This window comes from Cotesia glomerata, linkage group LG3 (genome assembly GCF_020080835.1).
Source record: "Cotesia glomerata isolate CgM1 linkage group LG3, MPM_Cglom_v2.3, whole genome shotgun sequence".
Taxonomy (NCBI): Eukaryota; Metazoa; Arthropoda; class Insecta; order Hymenoptera; family Braconidae; genus Cotesia; species Cotesia glomerata.
The window spans coordinates 28969737-28991631 of NC_058160.1; the positions used below are offsets into that span (position 1 = coordinate 28969737).

The 21895-nt window shown below is 29.2% G+C and overlaps 2 protein-coding genes across 8 annotated transcripts; one reads left to right on the forward strand and one right to left on the reverse strand.

The window, feature by feature from the left end:
* Positions 1 to 246: 246 nt before the first annotated feature.
* On the reverse strand, positions 247 to 19813 carry LOC123260372 (protocadherin-like wing polarity protein stan). 4 transcript variants are annotated; one of them, XM_044721424.1, is made up of 5 exons: positions 19724 to 19813; positions 19270 to 19387; positions 2294 to 12475; positions 969 to 975; positions 247 to 876 (listed from the first exon to the last, which is right to left on the reverse strand). In XM_044721424.1, exons 3-5 carry the CDS (start codon positions 12313 to 12315, stop codon positions 754 to 756), a joined length of 10152 nt encoding a protein of 3383 aa, XP_044577359.1. In that variant the 5' UTR covers positions 12316 to 12475; positions 19270 to 19387; positions 19724 to 19813; the 3' UTR covers positions 247 to 753. The 4 variants fall into 4 exon arrangements, with proteins under 4 accessions (XP_044577359.1, XP_044577358.1, XP_044577361.1 ...); XM_044721423.1 differs by having other exon boundaries at positions 19478 to 19780; XM_044721426.1 differs by having other exon boundaries at positions 248 to 857; positions 19478 to 19779.
* On the forward strand, positions 19154 to 21883 carry LOC123260384. 4 transcript variants are annotated; one of them, XM_044721451.1, is made up of 5 exons: positions 20058 to 20177; positions 20608 to 20662; positions 20760 to 20913; positions 21003 to 21129; positions 21393 to 21883. In XM_044721451.1, the coding sequence occupies exons 3-5, from the start codon at positions 20781 to 20783 to the stop codon at positions 21709 to 21711; spliced, it is 579 nt and encodes a 192-aa protein (XP_044577386.1). In that variant the 5' UTR covers positions 20058 to 20177; positions 20608 to 20662; positions 20760 to 20780; the 3' UTR covers positions 21712 to 21883. The 4 variants fall into 4 exon arrangements, with proteins under 4 accessions (XP_044577389.1, XP_044577386.1, XP_044577388.1 ...); XM_044721454.1 differs by lacking the exons at positions 20058 to 20177; positions 20608 to 20662 and adding an exon at positions 19154 to 19177; XM_044721453.1 differs by lacking the exon at positions 20608 to 20662.
* The last annotated feature ends 12 nt before the right edge of the window (positions 21884 to 21895 follow it).

Here is a 21895-nt window from a genome sequence, read left to right on the forward strand (position 1 = left end):
TTTTTAATTCAAAAATGCGCTGTCAGATTTTTTTAAAATAGTATTTTTTAACAAACATATTTATACAAGAAAATTTTTTAGAAGTAGCTTGTATACAAAATTATTTATATAATATATATATTATTAATAAAAGGGTCAATGTATTAAAATAATGAATAATTATAAGATTGATATATATAAATTATGTATTTTGTCATCATATTTCTTCGTATAAATATATACAAAAATTTGAGTATTATCTTGTGTAGACATTAATTTTTACGTCACATAAAATTTGTATAAAAAATTAAAAAAAAAAAAATGGAATGTTTTACATTGCACAATAAGATACATTACAATAACAATAATAATAATTATTAAGTACATAGTTTATAAAATAGTACGACATAAGTATAAATGATAAATAAAATGAGCAAGAGATCATTATTTCCGGGTATAATTGATTATTCAGTCGTAACAATCATCGCGTTTATATAATAATAATAATTATTATTTAAAAAAATTGACAATTGACATAATGAACCCGGTATAATAAATATTTATCAAAAGCTATTACATCGAATTAAATAATTAATTATTTTAGGCATATTAACAGGCACTCACACATACAAACTTATCAATTATTACTATATTATTTAATAGTAAACATATATAGTCATGGCCACGGCTAAAAATAATTGAAAATTTTAATACACTATTTATTACAATTTAAATATATAAAATTTATAAATATTTATATTTATATTTTAGATTTTAGATTTTATGAAAATGATTATTATATCTAAGGTATTTATTTTGTACGTTATTTTCTTGTAGACGGAGTCCTTCAAACGGGTGTCTCGGCGTTAATATCCTTCCTGTAAATGCATAAGGATACTTTATTTAATTTTGTGTAATAATATTCTTAACTCAATATTATTGAATAAGGGTATTATGGGGTTAATATAATAATGTATTAATAATCTCACCTCTTCGCTGTTTTATTAATTTTGTTAATTTGAATCCAATAAAAGTTACCATCACCAAAGAGTAAGCAGAAATCAGAAAATATATTTATTATTATTATTATTTACACACTGAGAGAAAAAATTTCTTTTGAAAAAAATAAACTTTTTTGTAAAAAATTAATTTGTTGGGAATTTTTAAAAATTTTATTTCTTCTTTGAAGAAATAACAATTTTTTTCAAAATAATTTTCTTGAAAAAATTTTCAATATTTAAAAAAATAAACAAATTTTTGATAAAAATTCTTAAGTTGTCTAACTAAAATTGTTTTTTTTTTAATTTAGAAAATTTTTTTCCAACAAGAAAATTATTTAGAAAAAAATAGTTATTTCTTCAGGGAAGAAATAAAATTTCCAACAAATTAATTTTTTCACAAAAAGATTTATGAAAATTTAGTTAGCCAACATCTAAAAATTTTTATAATTTTTTTACTAACAACCTTGCAGTCACTATGTGACTGCTGTACTTGTGAACTATAAATAAATAAAATTTTTCTTTAATGAATAATGAATTTTGTTAAATTGCACTGTACTTTCTTAACTATTGACGTTTTTAAAGATATAAGCTAATCTCGACGTTACACTCATCAAGAGCTTTCATTTGAGTACCCACATGCATTTTGATATATTTTTCATATATATAAATATATAAAATATATGAAAAATTGATGTGGGTACTCAAATGAAAGGCCTCGATGAGTGTAACATCAGGATGAGCTTATATCTTTAAAAATATCAATATTTCACAAGATATTTGTTAAATTGCACTGTATTTTTTTAACTATTGACGTTTTTAAAGATATAAGCTAATCTCGACGTTACACTCATCAAGAGCTTTCATTTGAGTACCCACATGCATTTTTGATATATTTTTCATATATACATATATATAATATATATAAATATATGAAAAATTGATGTGGGTACTCAAATGAAAGGTCTCGATGAGTGTAACATCAAGATGAGCTTATATCTTTAAAAATGTCAATAGTTCACAAGATACAAGGTCATTTCTCAATTATGTATCTAGAGATAGAGAATTTTCAAATGCAGCCTAAATACATATAGATTATTAAAAAAATTATTAAAAAAAATTTTCATTAGTAAAAAACTTGAAAAACTATTAGTGCATTTAAAAAAAAATTTTTAGTTTTAATTTAATAAACCATAAATAGTCAAAAAGTTAAAAAAAAGTCGGCTAACTGTATCATAAAAAATTAATTTTTTTGAAAAATAAATTTTTTCTCTGCAATTATAAAAAAAACTTAAAAAAAATATAATATGACTTACTCAGTCTCAGTGATAGTCTGTTCATAATGTTGCTGTTGTTGTTGTTGTTGTTGCTGTAACAGTTGTTGCTGCTGCTGTTGTTGTAACTGATGATGATGTCTCAAAGCAGCTAATTCATTGCTATGATGAAGATCGTGAGTCAACGAACTGGATAATATTCTTCCGGTGATCGGTAAAATGTACTCGGGCATATCTTCAAGCACAGTTGGTGTAATTTTCCCTCTTTTCAAACTACCGTATCTATCAACCGCGTTTAGATTATCGTGCAGTGAACCATGAAGACTTTGACTCTGGCCGCGTTTCAAACTTCCGTATCTCTCCGATCCACTGTGATTATCTTGATTTGAATTATGCGAATGATGGCTCAAACTGGAACCAAGAATCCTCGATGACATTGATAATAAGTATGGAGTCGGTGAAACTGTATGATCCTCTTCAGCTGTATAAGGAAATAGATACTTCTCTCCTCCTCCTCCTCCTCCTCCTCCTCCACTATAACTCCCACCAATATGATTGTAATTTTGATTAGAAGAAATTTTATCCTCACCCTCAGAATAATTATTATCATGTTCACCCGCGCCTCCAAATTTTAACGGAGAACTGATATCATCCGGAGGATAAGGCAAAGGATTTGGACTTGAAGTTTTATTAGAAGCAATTTCATTGTCTGAAATTGTCCCACCGGACCATTGGCTGCTGCGAATATCAATATTAGTCGGCAAATACGCCTCAGGTAATTGCGAGCTCCACCTTGGAGCGTAAATTGGTTTTATATTTGGAAACAAATCAGTATTTGAGCAAAGAATATTTAAATGATCAGTACCACTGCCATTGTCACCAACTAATGAATTTTGCTGATGAATATTTGGCAAATAATTGTGCGTAACTTGTTGCTGCTGTTGAGTAGACACTCCAACAGTTTTTAATCCTATTTTTCTTTTATTATTTTTATTATTAATATTATTACTATCAGTCCCAGTAGGATTAGAAGTTACATCATCATCATCAGAACTGTGAGAGCTAGCAAGATCCAGACTTCTTCCAGCACTGCCACGACCTCCAGTGGTATCATCATCATTGTGCGAACCATCCGATTCATCAGATTCAGAATCACGTCTTGAATTACGTAAGATTATTTTATTACTGTTCCTATTAGGATTATTCACTGAAGAATGTTGAGTATTTCTATTTTTTTTACTGCGAGTTGAAGACATCATATAAGGATCACGATCACTGTTGTAATTGCTCGTTGAAGTGGAAGTATGTCTTAAGTGGACATCACTGCGATAAGGACTTGATCCCGTTTTATTGGTGCTTCTTGAAGTGGTGCTACTAGTTGATACTCCAACGTGAACCCTTCTGCAAGTTCCAGTTGTTGTCCCGACATTTGTAATCATACCACTGCCATTAGAAATGTAATTAGAATTATAAGCCAGAGCTGAGCGAGATTGTCCATTAATATTTTGGCTGCTGCTTCCATTGACCATCATGCTGCTTTCTAATAATGGTGATTTTTTACCAAAGCATCTCAATAAACTAAGGTAAAAATTTCTTCTTACTCGTCCATTTATGAAGCAATATCCAATTAAGCTAAATGAAGAGTGTACTACTATTGATACGCTCAATAAATATGACAAAATAGGAGAATTTTCGGAAGCACTTAGCACAGCAAGTGTCCAAGTGGCTCCCAGTAGTGGTAATGATGCAACAGATAGCCATAATAATGTTCTTAAATTACCAAATCCCATAATATGTTCCTTTAATGTAAATGCTGCTTTTACTGATATTATTAATATCAAAAAATTAATCACAACTGCTAGACATATTGGTCCGATTAATGACCAGACAACTGTCTCATAAATTGACAACCAGCAGAAATAAAAATTGCCGTATTGATCTGCCCGGACACCTATTGTCAGACCAACAATTATAGCTGGGATTGCGTAACCAATTGTGTAATAAAATCGCATCTGTCCATGATTAACATCACGCATTTCAGTTAACATTCGGTACAGATGAATAGAGTCAACTAAAGTCCAAGCAAATGCACTCAGCCATGAATAATGCAAGCCAATGGCTGTTAATTTACAAGTAAATTCATTGGAAACTAATGGACTTCTTGCTTTTAATGCTATTAAGTACAATAATTCACCCATAAATACGCAAAGTACTAAATTTTTGTGAATACTGTTTGAATTTGTTGCACTTCCGCGAATTAATGTTAATATTAATAATGCTGAGAGTAATAAGGGTAGTGAAAGCATAAATGCACTGTAACTTGTTACATCTTCTAGTAATGATGGCTCGGGTACATACTCAAGATCAAGTACGTCTGTTAATACAGCAAACGTTGCTAATTGAAGATTCTTAACTTGTAAAATCACACCTTGACAAGAACAATTAATCATTTTACGACGTTCCAAGTTGTTGTTGTTGTTGTTATTATCGGGATTTAAATAATAATAATCAATTGTCGAGTCATCAATATCTGTTGTACAACCAATTCTGCTCCATTCTCCAGAATTACGCGCTGTGCTCCAATGAACGCACTGAGGATTTATTCTTATTTTAGTACCATCATCTTCACTTATCCAAAGTTGAATTTGTACTGGAGATTGAGGATTGTTGGATAATAATTTTGTACCATTGTCTGAAGGTATTAATATTGAAATTGTTATTACAGGAGATCCGACAGCAACTTCTACGCCCCATCTTACATTAACAGAATCGTCAAATTTTTTAGGCAACAAACTTCCCAATTCTTTGTACTGTACATAACTCAGTACAGCTTTCTCATTATTATCTTCATTTTCATTATTTTTTATCTCTCCAGGACTGACTCCTTTTATACCCAGTAAACTTAAAGGTACTCTTATTTTAGAATAAGGATCAAAACGTCGTGGATCAGCAATGTAATTATTGTACTTTGGGAAACTAATGTAAGATTCTAGGTGAGTTGGTGTTGATAAAAATGATGAAGTGTCAGGTAAGATAACTTTTTTGTCTATTTCTTCAATAGCAGATTTAAATATTTCACCATTATTTACTGTAGATTCATATCCAAACAAACTTTCAGATGTAACAGTGTCCATTCCCATTATTACAAAAGGATCAACGACTTCAAACGGATCTGTAAAAGTATTGTGCTGTGAATTAGTTAATATTTTTAAATACCTAGCCATTGCATCAAGTATCTTATCAGTACTATCACCATTTAACTCCTCAATTCTCAGCCAAGTGTCTTTATATTTTTTATTAAGAATTCCTCCGGCAATTCCAACTAAATTAGGTACATAATCTTTATCTTGATTGTGAGTAAGATGCAAATCAGCTTGACTTTCTTCATACTTAAGTAACAACTTAAACAATGATTCCGCTATAAGTACATCCGCGCCATACATATTTTTAATATTTTTAACCGCAAAATTAAGATCACGCGCTATTTTAACCGCAATATCCCGATTTAGTATCATTTCTGAATTTTCAATAGCCGCTAGATTATATCTTTGCTGGATAAATATATCCGATGTGCAATTAAATAAATCTGGCGATTGCCACCCACCAGATTCGCTATCACACTGTCTAGAAGCCATACCTTGAGCAGTACCAGGACAGTTTTCAAAAACCACAACAACCACAGGAGAATCTCCCGTTTTATTAAACAAAGTTTGCGGCCACCATAATCCCCCAGCGTATGACTTAGGACAGCCATTATAAATAACTTGGCACCCAGTTGAAGTAACTTCTGCATAAGGATTAGCACAATCCGTACAAGCGCGACCAATAACACCTTCTAAACACCTGCATTGTCCAGTAACAGGATCACAACGTGGTCCGCGACTCCCAACTGTGTAACAATTACAAGGTATGCATTGATCTTTTTCACCATTTGGCGGCTGATAGTGATTTTTTTTACAGTAACATTCTCCATTTGTTTTATTACAAGACGGATCGTAGCCTTTTGACTCATCACAGTAACAAGGACCACACACTGGAGAACCCCACCAGGTTGTTGGACATGATTGGTCAACTCTTACTTCACAATACTCTCCAGTATATTCTTCACTGTTGCATTGACATTTATACCCGCGCTTTGAACTGTTTTCTTCTAGACAAATTCCTGAATCACTGTGACAAGGATTGATGTCACAAATAGCTTCGCAATGTTCTCCAACATACCCAGGGTCGCATACGCACTCGCTGGCTTGCCATTTTTTAATACAGCTTGATTTTTCAGGACACTTTACGCTGCATTCACTATCATCTGTGCAACCAATTCCAATATTTTCCTGGACTGTAGGACGTTGTAAAATACTTTGATTGGTACCAATACGCAAATCTTGAATACATCCTTCATAAAATTGTAATTCACCAATTCCAGAAGAAATAATTGTATTGGTATTAGCAGTAGTAGTACTGCTGCTGCTGCTGCTGCTGCTACTTACAATTGACTGATCTGGTCCGCCTAATAATATTCTTCCCACATACAATCCTTGAAGCTTAGCTGGCAGTGATGATATTAATGGATTATTTCGGTAATTAATATCCAAAGATACTAAACCAGTTTGCCAAATAATTTCAATTCTCTGCCACTCGCCATTATTAATCGGCACTTTTGTTTTTATTATTTCAATTCCATCTAACGAAGTTGCTAATTTTCCATCTTTTAAATAAAACAATGCTGAACTATTTTGTCCTATTTGGATGTTCATAATAAAAGAATTAACAGCTCTCGTACGTAAGCTAAAAGCAGTCATCCAAGGTAATTGAATTGGTCTTAACAGTGGATTAAAGCTTAATAAGCCATCTCCGTGAAATCGCCAAGGTTTGCTTATTTCTTCACTGCATTGTGGACCGGAAAAACCTTCCTGGCACTCACATATATACCCCGACCAAATTTCACGACATTTTCCATTATTATTGCACGGAGAAGATAAACAAAATTCATATTTTTCAGGACATCCGACAATTGTTCCATTATCTGCAACATATGAATTTAAATCAATGAATTTGTAGTCAATATATAGGTCACTTATGCAGCCTATAAAGTCTTTATTTGTGATTTGAAAGTCAGAGGGGATAGATGGTAATCCTCCTAGTTGCATTGGTCCAGTGAGATCTAGAAAACGGTGACAAGTTTCTGTGATTAAATTGCAACGTGGTTCAAGAATTTGTTCACCTGTACCAGCACAGGACCATTTATCACCTAGTTTTTTACCGTAATGCAATGCTAATCCAATATCACAATCATCTATTGTTATTGTAACAGTACGATTGATGTAATTAACATTAACAGTGTGCCACTGTCCATCAGAAACTCCACCGGGAATAGCAGCAGTTGCTCTTGTTATTTTATCACCCAGTGAAAAACTAAATTGTAACTCTGAATTTATTATTTCTAACGCTATAAAATCATGCTTTTCATTGTAACGTCCATTGTAAAGTAGTAACCCTTGTGAAGATTCTGTTGCAAATTTTAATTTGATATTTAAACGATGTCGTTGTTTAAGTGACGGAAATGTTAAGAATGTTGATGGTCCAAAACTACGAGCTCGTAGTTCACAAAATTGCGTTACAGTATTTAAAGGAATAATTGGACAAGATTCACATGTAAAACCACCGTCTAATTTGTCTATACATTTAGCATTATTTTTACATACATTATAATTATTATTATCCGTCGTATGAGATGCAGCACAAATATTACTTTGATTCAATGATAATTGACAATTATCACCAGTGTAATTATCATCACAAATACAAGTATAGCCACCTTCTTTACGTTTACAAGTCCCACCATTTTTACAAGGATTTGAAAAGCATAAATTAACTTCCATGTCACATAAATATGATTCTTTGCTTCCAGTAAATCCACGAGGACACTGACATGAAAATGTTGTGACTGGATAAATAGGACGAAATAATATTGTGTTGCTAGTTGCAAATCCTGAAGCATTGCCGAATTTTAACACAGTAATACAATCTTCAAAATTTAAACACGGCTCACGTACACAGAGATTGTCATCAAATGGTAGGACTACAAGAGTTGATAATCTTGCTAAAATTCCACGATTTAAATAAACTCGCTCTTGAAGATACTGAGATGTATAAAATTCATCAATATTACCAGGTTCAACTTTCCGCGCTGAAAAGCTGACATTTAATATTTTTCCATTAACGTCAGTATCCTGCTGCACGCTGAATATAAATATATTTTCACGAGGGCATGGTATTATTGCAGCTAGACCATCAATGAAATAATTTAACAATGGTGATAAAAATGCTTCAACAGTCATATCATCGAGCCTTACTGTTATTGAATTATACAAAATTTTATCTGTTATTAATCTTACAGATAAAGTCATAGTTGCTTTAACTTGATTAACTCCATCACTAACAGACACTTCCATCGTAGCTATTCTCGGTACATTTGTATTTAATTGCGGTGATAAAATTATTTCACCAGTTGTTTTATTAAGTGTTATTAAATTAGCATTATTACCAGATAATATATTGTAATAAAGTTTATCAGTAACATCAGCATCTACTGCAGGAATTTTTCCAATAGATTTTGTCGGAAAAAAATCTTTAAAATTATTAAATATTATTTGAAAGTCTTTTAATACTGGTGCGTTGTCATTAATATCAGTAATCATGATTTGTACCAGTACATCAGAGCGTAATGGTGGAGAAGCAGCACGTACAAATATTTCATATTTTTTTTTCTGCGATTCATAATCTAGTTCTTCAAGTGTTATCAATTCAGCTCTATCAGAACCCGGACGAGTGTTTAATGTAAAACTATTAGCATCCTCTCCTCCAATAATAGAATACTGAACAACAGCATTTAAACCTTCATCCGGATCATGGGCGTAAATTTCACCGACAGTTGAACCAATTGGTGAGTTTTCAGGTATGTATAATATTATTTTATCACTTTCAAATGCCGGAGGTGAATCATTAACGTCCTCTATTTTAATTATAATAGGTACTATTGAAGAAAGTGCAGGAATTCCCCTATCAACAGCCATTGCTTTAAGAGTATACCTCATAACAGATTCACGATCTAGTTGCTTAGCTGTCCTTACAATGCCAGTCGTTGAATCAATAGCAAACGCACCATCTCCATCATCATCAAGCGTGTATCTAACTCGTCCATTTAATCCCTGATCAGCATCAGTCGCTGATACACGAACGACAGATGTACCAACTAACACATCTTCTGGAACAGTACCAGTATATTGAGCAGCTTCAAACACTGGTGGGTTATCATTGACATCTGTTACAGAGATTTCAACGTCTGTAGTATCAGAAAGTCCTGGAACACCACCATCCTTAGCAGTGACTGTTAATAAATACCCAGAAGTTCGTTCTCGGTCTAAAGGACGTGTTGTTGTTATAGCTCCTGTTTGTGGATTTATTGTAAATTCACTGTTGTCATTATTTTTATTATTACCGTCATCATCATCACTGTCAGTACCTAAGCTGTATGTTACTTGTGCATTTTGTCCCACGTCTGAATCAGTAGCACTTACTACCAATACTGTTGTGCCAATTGGTGCATCTTCAAATACTGAAACTGAGTAAGGAGCATTCTCAAAAATCGGTGCAAAATTATTGGCATCAGAAATATTAATGTAAACTAATGCAGTGTCCATTCTTCCACCAGAATCAGAAGCTGTTACAGTTAACACAAATCTTTTTTCTTGTTTATAATCAAGCGGTTGAGCAACTGTGATTAATCCTCCACCGTTTTGTGAAGTTATAGAAAATCTAGCTCTTGAATTACCAGCAGTGATATCATAATGAATTTTAGAATCTTCATCTGGATCAGTTGCTGTTACTAATGACACAGAAGTACCTGGTGGATCATCTTCAGACACAACAGCTTCATAATTTTTAGACTCAAACTTCGGATCATTGTCATTAATATCTGTAATTGTAATTACAACAGTCGCGCTTCCAGATTTGGGTGGTTCACCAGAATCAATAGCTACTACTGTAAATTGATACCGCGAACAGATTTCACGATCTAATTGTTTTGTTGTATGAATCCAACCAGTTTCTGGATTAACAGATATTGGAATATTTTCCGTAGACCCTCCATTAATATCTCTAGCTCCAATGTAATATTTAATTAAAGCATTCAAGCCTTTATCACCGTCATAAGCTTGAACGCGTACAACAGAATAACCAATAGGTACTCCTTCAGATACAGTTTCTTGTAACAAGCTAGTAAAAAATCTAGGAGCATTATCATTCACATCTTCAACATGTACCAATAATTGAGTTGTATTGGAACGTGCTGGAGCTCCACCATCCTGAGCGCGGACAACAATACGGTACAGATCAATTGTTTCATAATCAAGTGGCTTAACTAGTGTAACATCACCGCTTAATGAATCTATTGAAAATGTATTTTGGGTATTGCCACCAATAATATTGTATCTAATCGCAGCATTAGGACCACTATCAGCGTCAGTTGCTTGTATGTGAGCTATTATTGGGTTTGTTGTGTAATCAATATCTTCAGGAATTGTTGTTGAATAAGAACGTTCTGAAAATTGTGGATAGTTATCATTATCATCCAAAATACGGACTATTAAAGTCGTTGTTGCTGTTTTACGCAGAGATACTGTATTTGATAAATCAGAAGCAGTTATTAACACCGTATACACTTCAGTTTTTTCTCTGTCCAACGACATGCGTGTTGTAACAACACCAGATTTTTGATCAATCCGAAATGTTTCTGAATCTTGAGCAATAGATGTAGTCCCGCCTCCAGTAGTTGATAAAATATTATACTCAACTTCAGCATTTCTGCCAGAATCTTTGTCAGTAGCTTTAACAGCAATTACTGTCGAGCCTAAAGGAACAGTTTCGCGAATTGGTGCTTCATATTCTGGCCATTCAAATGTCGGTGGATGATCATTTGCGTCCAAGACATTTATTTGCAACGTTGTAGTTCCTGTTCTAGGAGGAAATGAATCATCAACAGCTAGTACTTTAAAATAATGAAGTTCAACGCTTTCACGGTCAAGCTTAGCGCGAGTTGTTACTTTACCAGTTATTGAATCTAGAAGAAATAACGCGGTAGAACGTGCATCTAATAGTGATTGCATTGAATAATGTACTGTTCCACCTTCTGGATCACGAGCTCGTACAATAGTTACCAATTCACCGGGTTCTTTTTCTTCTTCAACGGCTGCTGTGTAAAGACCGTGCTCAAAAAATGGTGATCGGTTTTTTAATTCTCTTCTTACACGTCTGCCAAGATCTGTGTCGTCTAATTGTTGATGATGAAATACTATTTTTAAACGGTGCTCAGTATCAACTAGATGAGTTAACGAACTGCTGCATCTGAGTGTCATTGATACTGATATCTTCCAAAGTGGATCAATAAGACACTGCTCGGAGGCTGAAACAAGATCTCCTCCGGTGCCTTCTATTAAAAAACGCGAATCAGCTACACCGTCCCATCTTGTTTCACATTCTTTAAGAGCAGTATGAGGCAAAAAATCACGCAATCCAGCAACTAATTGTGATCTTCTTAAACAAATTTCTGTAAATTTTTCAGTACTTGGCATTGCATATGAAGCTAATGTTTCAGCCATCCACCCTTTAGTTGCAGCTAGATCTTGATTTTCATCACCACAGCCGGTTATCAGTACACGCAGTGGTAAACTATAGTAATCTATGTTTGGTCTACCTAAACGTGAACTTGTGGAATCAATGTAGAATGTAAATAAACGGGGATATTGCAATCCATCGCAATTGAGTTTTCTAGCCAAGGTAACTCGGCCATTGTGTGGATTTACTTTAAGTAATTTACGGGCGAACCGTGCTGTACGGTCGCCTGATACATCGTATTTTCTTTTTCCACCTAACTGTGGTACACCTGCTTCGAATATCAGGGTACCAGGTGATAAATTTGAGGATATTATTGCCAAATAACCTTCCGTCACCTGGCATATTCCGGCTAAACAACAAATTACTGCTAGGATCCATACTATGCGCGCCATATCGCAATAATATCATTTTTTTAACATTTTTTTTCAGCTTAATTTCTTCATAACATTATTTGAGATTTAATGTGTGCTTTTTAGGTTTTTACAGGACGGTAGATACGTCCACGATCTAATAATCTTGATCATCATCTCTGGATTTATCATCCTTGGTTTCCTGAAATCCAACAAAAAAAATATTACAAATAGAGTTTTAATACTTTTATATTTTATCTTAATAAAATATAGAATTTATATTTTGTAACATACACTAAGAGAAAAAATTTTTTTCTTAATAATTTTCTTGTTGAAAAAAAGTTTTCTAGATTTGGAAAAAAATAATTTTTAATGAAAATTCTTAAGTTGTCTATCTAAATTTTTTTTTTCCAAATCTAGAAAACTTTTTTTCAAGAAATTTACTGTGAAAAAATTTATTTCTTCAGCTAAGAAATAAAATTGTTGATTTTAAAAAATTGTTAATTTTTTTTGTAAATAAATTTTTTCTTTCAGTTTAAAAAAAAAATTATTCCACTGTATAAAGTATTTATATTCAATTTCTTCGAATCATTTTACCGGATCGGTTGGTTCGTTCATCGCTAAGATATATTTTATACTGAGAGCATCAACCAGTTGTATTAAAAGGCACGTGAGTTCAAACCAATCACATTTACAGACAACGATACTTTTATTTATCATTTTAATTTTTAAAATGAAATGTGAAAATAAAAATACAATCTGCAATTATACAGAAGAACAAGACAAGCTATAAGCCAGTTTACAAGGTCAATTTGAAAAAAAAATTAAAGTTAAATTGCAAGTATCAGTATACCTAGACTAAATCCTAAAACTAAAATGTATTCTTGAAGGGTTTTAGCAATATGAGGGACTTTAAAAGTCTTCAGGGTATCATTTTCGGTTCGGGAGGTCGGGTTCGCTCCACGTTCTTGGCAAAACTATTAATTACAAGAAGAATAATAATAAGAAGAGCAGTCAACTGGTGGATATATCGAGACCAAGACGAGGAGAGACAGCAACTGACGTGAGTATACTCTATAGAGTGAAACTTGTACGGAATCCGGTTATACCAATTATCAACAGAGTAGAGGCGTTCAACCAAACCGCTTGAACCAGTATTGTTGATATATATACATACATATACATATATATAACCTGCCAATCTTACATATGCCTGACTATTTACAATTATTTTTTTTTAACGGCACGAGTTTTGGCTATCATTTTTTTTTTTTATTCTTCATCTTTCTCACAAGAGTTAAGTCCTTCATGCCGGACTAAGGTTCTACTCTTTTTTTATTTTTATTTTTTATTTTATGATACTGAATTTAGCAGACACCTATTTTTTTAATTTTTATAACAATTAAATTATAATGAAAAAAATTCCACAAGTAGAAATTTAAAAAAATTACAAGTACGAATTTTCTAAAATGTTTTTTCTATAATAATTAATTTTTCACAGAAATTTCAATAATTTTTAGATATTTATGAATTTTTATACCATTTTATTGTATGATTCTTATTTAGAAAACAATTAAAATAATGAAAAAAATTTAGCAAAAAAATTCTACACATAAAAATTTTTAAAAATTACAAATGTGAATTTTTTAAAATGATTTTTTTTATAGAAATTTCAAGAATTTTTATACATCTAATAATTTTAATATTATTTTATTGTATGATACTGAATTTAGAAGACATCTAATGATTATTAAAATTTTTATAACACTTAAAATTATAATAAAAAAAATTTAGCAAAAAAATTGTACATGTAAAAATTTTAAAAAATTACAAGTGCAAATTTTTTAAAATGTTTCTTTTATAATAATTAATTTTTTGTATAAATTTAAAGAATTTTTATATCTCTGTTAATTTCAATATCATTTTATTTTCTTGATTAATATTATTCTTGATAAAATAAATTGTAGGTGAAAAATTAAAAAAGTAAAAAATTTTTCTCCACATTAAGAGCAATCAGAAGAGACGCGTCTTTGAGACACCCGGTATCGCTTATTACTGTATCCTGTATATCCTGATACATACATATATAGAGTGTGTTATTTTCTCGTGTGTGTAATTTCAAGGACGACAGCCGCGATTGGGCCCTTTTACAACATTGCATTATATTAGGTTTTCAAGGTATAGTTTTTGCTCCTTTTGTAAATTTTTTTTTATTTAACTAAATGTGCGTGTGTATTGAACAGGCCAGAAATACCAGTATCGCCACCATCTTAACCGTCACTACCATCTCTACACTATCCTTACGTTATCATTATTATCATCACTAGGAACGGCAATGCCAAGACACCAATCTACTTATTTACCGAATCAAGGGACGTTCTTTCGATAATAAAGTTATTTAGGAATAAAAATTCTCCAAAAATTATTTAATTGTATTTGGGATTGTAAATCTAATTATTAATTTATTTTTTTTATAAATTAAAATTTAGTCAGGGCATTTAAATTAGCAATCACTTGACCATTTTTCAATTTTATTTATCAAAAAAATTTGCTCCAAAAATTATTATTAAAAAATTACATTTATAATTTTTTAAAATTTCTTCATATCAATTTTCTTTTTTCATTTTATTTTTGCCATAATTTATTTGCTAAAAAAATTCTAAAAATTATCAAATATCTTCTAAATTAATTTTCATAAAAATATGACATTAAAATTAGCAGTCACTTGACAATTTTTTAATTTTATTTATCAAAAAAATTTGTTCCAAAACTTATTAAAAATTTGCATTTATAATTTTTAAAAATTTCTTTATATTAATTTTCTTTTCTCATTTTTTTTTGCCATAATATATATTATAATAAAATTAGCAGACATTTAACAATTTTTTATTTTTTTAATCAATAAAAATTACAAATTAAAAAATTGCACTTAAAATTTTTCAAATTTTTTTCTATAAAAAAATTCCAAAAATTTTTAAACACTAGCTAATTTTTTTATATAATTTATTTGTTACAAATATTTTCTAAATTAATTTTAATGAAGGAGTCACGTTAATTATTTAAAAGTCAACATAAATACAAGTATGTATTAAAGTGTTAATATATGTATATGTACGCTAGTATAATAATTGTTTTTTCCTGTGCAGGTTGTACTTGTACAGCTTAAGTAATGTTAAAGCGACTGTGTCGTGTGACTTTGAAGATATTTAAAAGAAAAAGAAAGAAACTAAATCCCTTTTGTGCTTGTAAATTTAAACTCAAATAAACTAAGGTAAAGGTGTGAGTGTGTCTGACTAAGTTTCACTTTAAAGTTCTAGTACAAGGATGGTATATTATACCATAGAATCCTCTTTAGTTGGCGCTAAAGGAATGAGGGAATAAGAATGAGAGGGGTGGAAGAATAAAAAAGGAAAGATGTTCACTGCAGATAAAGGTTTCATGGAAGAGTGCCTTATTTTACTTGTTTTACTTAACTTGTTCTCACCATACATCTATATCTATATCCTTACGCACATTTATTTATATATTAATATAAAAAAATGTTCTGGATAGTGTAATAATGAGTATACTTTAAATACTCCAGCAACATGTCCAATTTAATGTTAAACAGGTTTCAGTTTCATAAGCTTCACGCTCAGATGACATTTTTAAAGATTATAAATTAGCAGATGCATATTGACTTTGAATGTCTTTTTTTCGAATCTTTAATCTTACATTTTTATTACTTTTTTTTTAATGAAAAAGTTCAATAGATGATGCCGGTGATGTCTTCATCACCGCTTATCTTCAAACAACTGGCTATCCACACTTTTTTTTAGATTCTAAAATTAAATACCTTTAAATTTAAAGAGCTCAAACAATTCTCGCTTTTTTACATAAACTTCAAATTTTTTAAATATATAAAAATAAAAGAATTATGTATTAAATTTAAATTATTAAATTGTTAATTATTAATTTATAATTTATTAAATTATCTTCAAATTTAAGCAGTAGAAATTAAATTTTTTGAAATTTTAATATTTCTATTTAATAAGATCAATAATTTCTTAATTACACTGAAAAAAAAAAATTCTTGATTGTAAATTTTCTAATCTCAAGAAAATATTAAGAAAGATTAAAAATTTCTTAAATAAAATCAAAGTTTTTTGAGCCAAAAATATTTCTTCTTGCTCCAAAATAAATTTTGTTTTCTTTAAAATTTTCTTAGCTCAAGAAGTTTATTTTTTCCGTGTAAGATTTATATTAAAATTTTTAAATTGCGGCTTTTTTATTGGTCTTAAAAAAAAAAATTATAAGAAATATTTTTTTTATAAAATTAAATTTTGAATTTTTATTTAAAAAATTTTTTTATACGACCAATATTTTTGCCGTAATATTAAAAATTTGATAGTATTAATTATTAATTATTATTTTTCAATTAATTAAAAAATTCTAGGCCTAATAATAAAAATAAAGAAGAAATACTTAATAGACTTGACTTGGCCGGTATAATTTAATAAATAGCTTAAAAAATTTTTTTTATAATTACTTTGCCTAAAATAGTAACAATAATAATAATAATATTAATGACTAACATAACGTACAATAATTTATAAGATGCGTTGGAGCATAAATAAAAGGAGGGTTGTGTATTTTGTATAAATTGGTAAGCATCTCACAGGCTTTATGTGAACGTGGAACGTTGGTAGGTGGAAGTAGGGAGTTGGGAGTTGGGAGTTGGGAGGTGAAACGTGTATAGTAGGGTAAGCTTGGGGCAAGGGACAAACTTGTTGGGGTTTGGGGTGTATACCAATATATATATGTATGTATAAATGAAACTCACACTAAGACTAAGTATAATACAGGAACAGGAAGAGGGTGAGTGACTCATGTTATCGTAGATTCGACGCCACCGTTGACTAGAGGGCGACGACTACTCTACTCTATCGATTCACTGTGCCAACGAATCAACGAATAAGGGTGGATTTTTTCTTCTTTCAACATAAGAGAGACCTTTGCTTATACTGTCTACTCTACTTAACTCGACTTATATACTGTAAATTTATATATATTTATTATTTTATAATAATAAAATTGAGAGACATTTGATGATTTTTAGAAATTTTTTAATTTATAAATTATAGTAAGAATTTATTTCAAAAATTTTATCTTTAGAGGCTTTAAAAAATAATTTTTTAGACAATTTATTATTAAAAAAAATTGTAAGTAAAAAAATAATTAATAATAAAAAAGTAAAAAAATCATCAATTCTCTGTTAATTTAAGTGTAATATTAATTTAGGCAATGATTTTCCTTAAAAAAAATTTTTAAGGAGCTTGAAAAAATTTTTTTTCCTTTCTTCACTCCAAAAATTAAATTATTGTGTATAATAAATTATAACAGATTTATAAAAACTGAATTATCGATCCAATATTATTATTAGAGTAAATACTAAGGTATACCTATAAATATAAAAATAAAAAAATCTAAAACATATAACTCTACTCTGAACTTTATATGTAACAAATTAAGAGACATTTGATAATTTTTAGAAATTTTTTAATCAATAAATTATAGCAAGAATTTATTTTTAAAAATTTTATCTTTAGAGGCTTTAAAAAATTATAAGTGCAATTTTTTATGAATAATTTTTTAGACTTAGTTTATGATTTAAAAAAAAATTGAAAGTAAAAAAATAATTATTAATAAAAAAGTAAAAAAATTGTCAATTGTCTGTTAATTTCAATGTCATAATATTTTATACAATGAATTTCCTTAAAAAAAATTTTTAAGGAGCCTAAAAAAATTATTTTTTCTTTTTTCACTCCAAAAATTAAATTATTGTATGTAATAAATTATAACAGTTTTATAAAAGCTGAATTACCGATCCAATAATATTATTATAGTATATACTAAGGTATACCTATAAATATAAAAATAAAAAAATCTAAAACATATAAGAGTCAACTCTACTCTGAACTTTATACGTAACAACACGACATCCCTAGCAGTTGCCGGTTGACGAACCCGTCTGTCCAGTGTGTAATATAATAAAATAGTAGTAATAGCATCCAGTGCCCAGTTCGATGAATAGAGACTGGACGTGTGTCACGAATCTTCACAATGAATTAAAAGACACGCGTCCTCAACGAACAATCGTATACTTAAATCATCATGTATAAAAAAAAATAATTCCATCCAAAAAAAAGCTATCATTATTTTTTTTTACAATTTGTCAAAAGATAAAAAATGAAAATTTATACAATAATTTTTTGCCACAAAATAAAATAAAATTTATTATTCTTAATCCGGTTTATATATATTTGATAAAGAATATAACTATTATAATATCAAGATTTGAATGAAGACATAATTATAAGAGTAGAATCAGGTTTTTACTGTCGGCAAAATTAAACTTATGTAAATTATTTTTTTTTATTTCTTATTGAATTTCAACTGATGATTTTTTATCCATAAAAATTGTAATTTTAGATTTTAAAACCGTTTAATTAAGAAAAATATTATTTAAAATGTTATTTAATTTTAAATAATTTCTTCTGATGTATATTGCCGATAGGCGTATGTTGATTAATAAATAAATAAATAAATAAATAAATAAATATAAAAACTCGAATTAAAACAAATAATTAAATTAACAAAAACGAATGCAAAAAAATTAGAGTTATTTTTAGTAAAACACAATAGTTAATTTATGGTGGTAATTATAAATACATATACGCAGATAATTTATAATTAATAAAGCAACGAGTTTCCACCGTGAGAAAAATTCCCGGCGTTGAACGAACCAACTCGTAAACCCGCGAATGGAATCGCGCATCTCATTGTCAATTGTATACTATTACATACACAATACATATGTATATTTTAATATAAATAAGTATGTAACGTATACTTTATATTATAAGTAAGTAGTTCCGTCTTGTAAATGTATATCTAAAATAAAATGATAATAATAATCGTAATAAAAAAAATAATCGTCCTTTAAAGTTCACTCACCGTATTATCAAGGTTGATTAATAAAAAAATAAATGCAGGTGTTCAAGTAAAAACTATTAATCCAAACGATAACTTCCAGTGTTTCACAATTCCAAAATATTAAATCCACTTGTTAGTCCTAGAAATTTAAAAACATTTTTTTTTATAAATTAAAAACAAACTCACTAAACAATAAATTTAAATATATATTATGTTTAAAAGATATTACTTTTTATATTCACTATTCGTTGTGTATTTTAGTTTTTTTTTTCTTTTTTAATATAAATATCAATATCAATATCAGAAATCGGCTTTGAAATATTCGATGCGGTGCCTTCCACTACTACAGACTACACAACGCTCAGTACTACCGAGAGAATGCCAGAGAACGCGTGTGTAGAGTACACATTTCACCCACATTATATGCGAAACGTATCATATACTTATATATGTGTGTATAGACATATATACATACACGCGAAACAGTAACTGGTCTTGTAATCTGCTCCTCTGCTCCAGTCTCCACTTCAGTGTCCACTGATACACTACTATACCGACTCTGACTGCTCCAACTGCTCCAAGATTCTAAAGATTCTCCATACAAAAATATTATATTTCTTACTCTGTCTTGCTTTCTTGCTTCTCTTTCTATTCTATTATGGATCTTCTATCTTTCATCCTTTTTTATTCTCCAGCTGCTGTACTGCTGTATAGCTAAGCTGCACTTACATGACATATAGTATAGATTATAATACGTTATATTTTCTGTCGTTTTTATTGTATGCATGTAATATACCTGCGTGGTTTTGTTTATTTTTGTTTTTCATTTTTATTCATTGATGATGGGTAAATCATAGTATTTTTATTATTTATAACTTTAACACACTATTAATTGGTAATTAATTGCAGAGGAAAAATAATTTATTATAGTGAGAAAATACTTATTTTATTTATTATATACCACATGTTTTTGAGGTGTTTATTAATATGAAAATTAAGTTAGCCGACATTTAAAAAATTTTCAAAAATTTTTTTTTATTAAAAAAATTATTGCAAAATTATAAAAAAAATTTCATTTGTAAAAACCTTGAAAAACTCTAAGTGCAATTTAAAAAAAATATTTTTTAGTTCTAATTTAATAATTAAAAACATCAAAAAATTAAAAACGTCGGCTAACTTTAGTGTTAATTATTAATTATGACATCAAATAATTTAATAATTATAAAAAAAATTTAATTAAAAAATTTCACATGTGAAAATTAAAAAAAATTATTAGTAGAATTTTTTTAGAGTATTTTTATTGTAAGAGTTCAAAAAATTGATAGTCAGCTGACTGTATCATTATTGATTTTTTTTTAGGTGTTAATTTTTCCTTTTTTTAAATTAAAGCTTGATGAACTTACCTATAAGATAAGTAAGTAACGCATAATTATGATGCGAGCGATGATGATCTTGATTAACGCATTCAAGTTTTTTTCTTTTTTATTAATTTACGATTTGTTTATTTCTAGACTGTACAAGGAATAAAAAAAATGACTAATTATAAGGATAATTCATCATCGTCCTCAGAAGAGGATGAAAATATAAAACAAGCATTGAGAGAAGCTACCGATCAAGATTTATTTAAAAATTCTTTTTTTTCTGGAAATAAAAGTGATGAAGAAGGCAAGTACTGAGATAACCTACTTAATTTACATTTTATTTTATTTTTGACAATTATTTTTTTAATAATAACTTTTTATTTGTTTCAATAGAAAAAAAAGTTGACAATGTTAGTGATAAATTAGAAGAAAAACAACAATCTCAAGAGTTTTATAATTTTGGAGTATCCGTACATTTTCAAGAGTTTGTCGGTAAAAAATTAACCGAGTATCTTGATAGGTTTGTTATTAATTTATTATTAATAACTAGAAGTTAATTATATTATGAAAATTAAATCAGCAAATATTTGACAATTCCAAGAATTTTTGTAACAAATAAATTATGATAAAAAAAAAATTGACGTAGAAATTTAAAAAGATTAAAAATACTTTTTTGGAGAAAATTTGTTTGTTGAAAAAAATTTTTTGAATAGTCAAGTAACTCCTAACTTTAATCTCATATTTATATTTTGTTAGTTCTAATTAAAAATTTTTTAATTTTAGAGAAATTGAACTGGTAGAAATTACTCCGAAAAAATGTAAAAATAAGACAATTGATGGTGGAATAAAATTGCTTAATGAATCAATAGATGTAATAAATTGTGAAGAAGAAATATCGTCAATTATACCAAAGAAGAAAAAAAGAAAACTAAGAGATAGAAGTGAAAATAATATTTCAAATTCTGAAAAATGTCAACAAGCTGCTGTTGATCCTCAATTTATTTTATCTAAATCGGAAGTTATGTCGTGGAATGAACGGCAAAAGGGGACTGTTTTTAATTATAAAAAAATGCCTGATGGTAAATTAGTTCAATGTGATTAACTTATTAAATTGTTATCTTATTTATTATTAAATTTTTTATAAACTAAAATTATATTTCTTCTATTTATAAAATTTTGAATAAATATTTTACATTACCGGTAGAAAAAGTACTTGCAAATACTTCCGTTCGCTTTCCGCGCAGAAGCGCTATTGTCGCGTTCATGAAAATGGTACCAAAAATCTC

Coding starts and splice junctions, on each gene's coding strand:
- LOC123260384 (XM_044721454.1), top strand. CDS start 20,781: ATGACTAATTATAAGGATAATTCATCATCGTCCTCAGAAGAGGATGAA. Junction 20,914..21,002: donor AAATAAAAGTGATGAAGAAG/GCAAGTACTGAG, acceptor TTGTTTCAATAG/AAAAAAAAGTTGACAATGTT. Junction 21,130..21,392: donor TTAACCGAGTATCTTGATAG/GTTTGTTATTAA, acceptor TTTTAATTTTAG/AGAAATTGAACTGGTAGAAA.
- LOC123260372 (XM_044721424.1), bottom strand. CDS start 12,315: ATGGCGCGCATAGTATGGATCCTAGCAGTAATTTGTTGTTTAGCCGGA.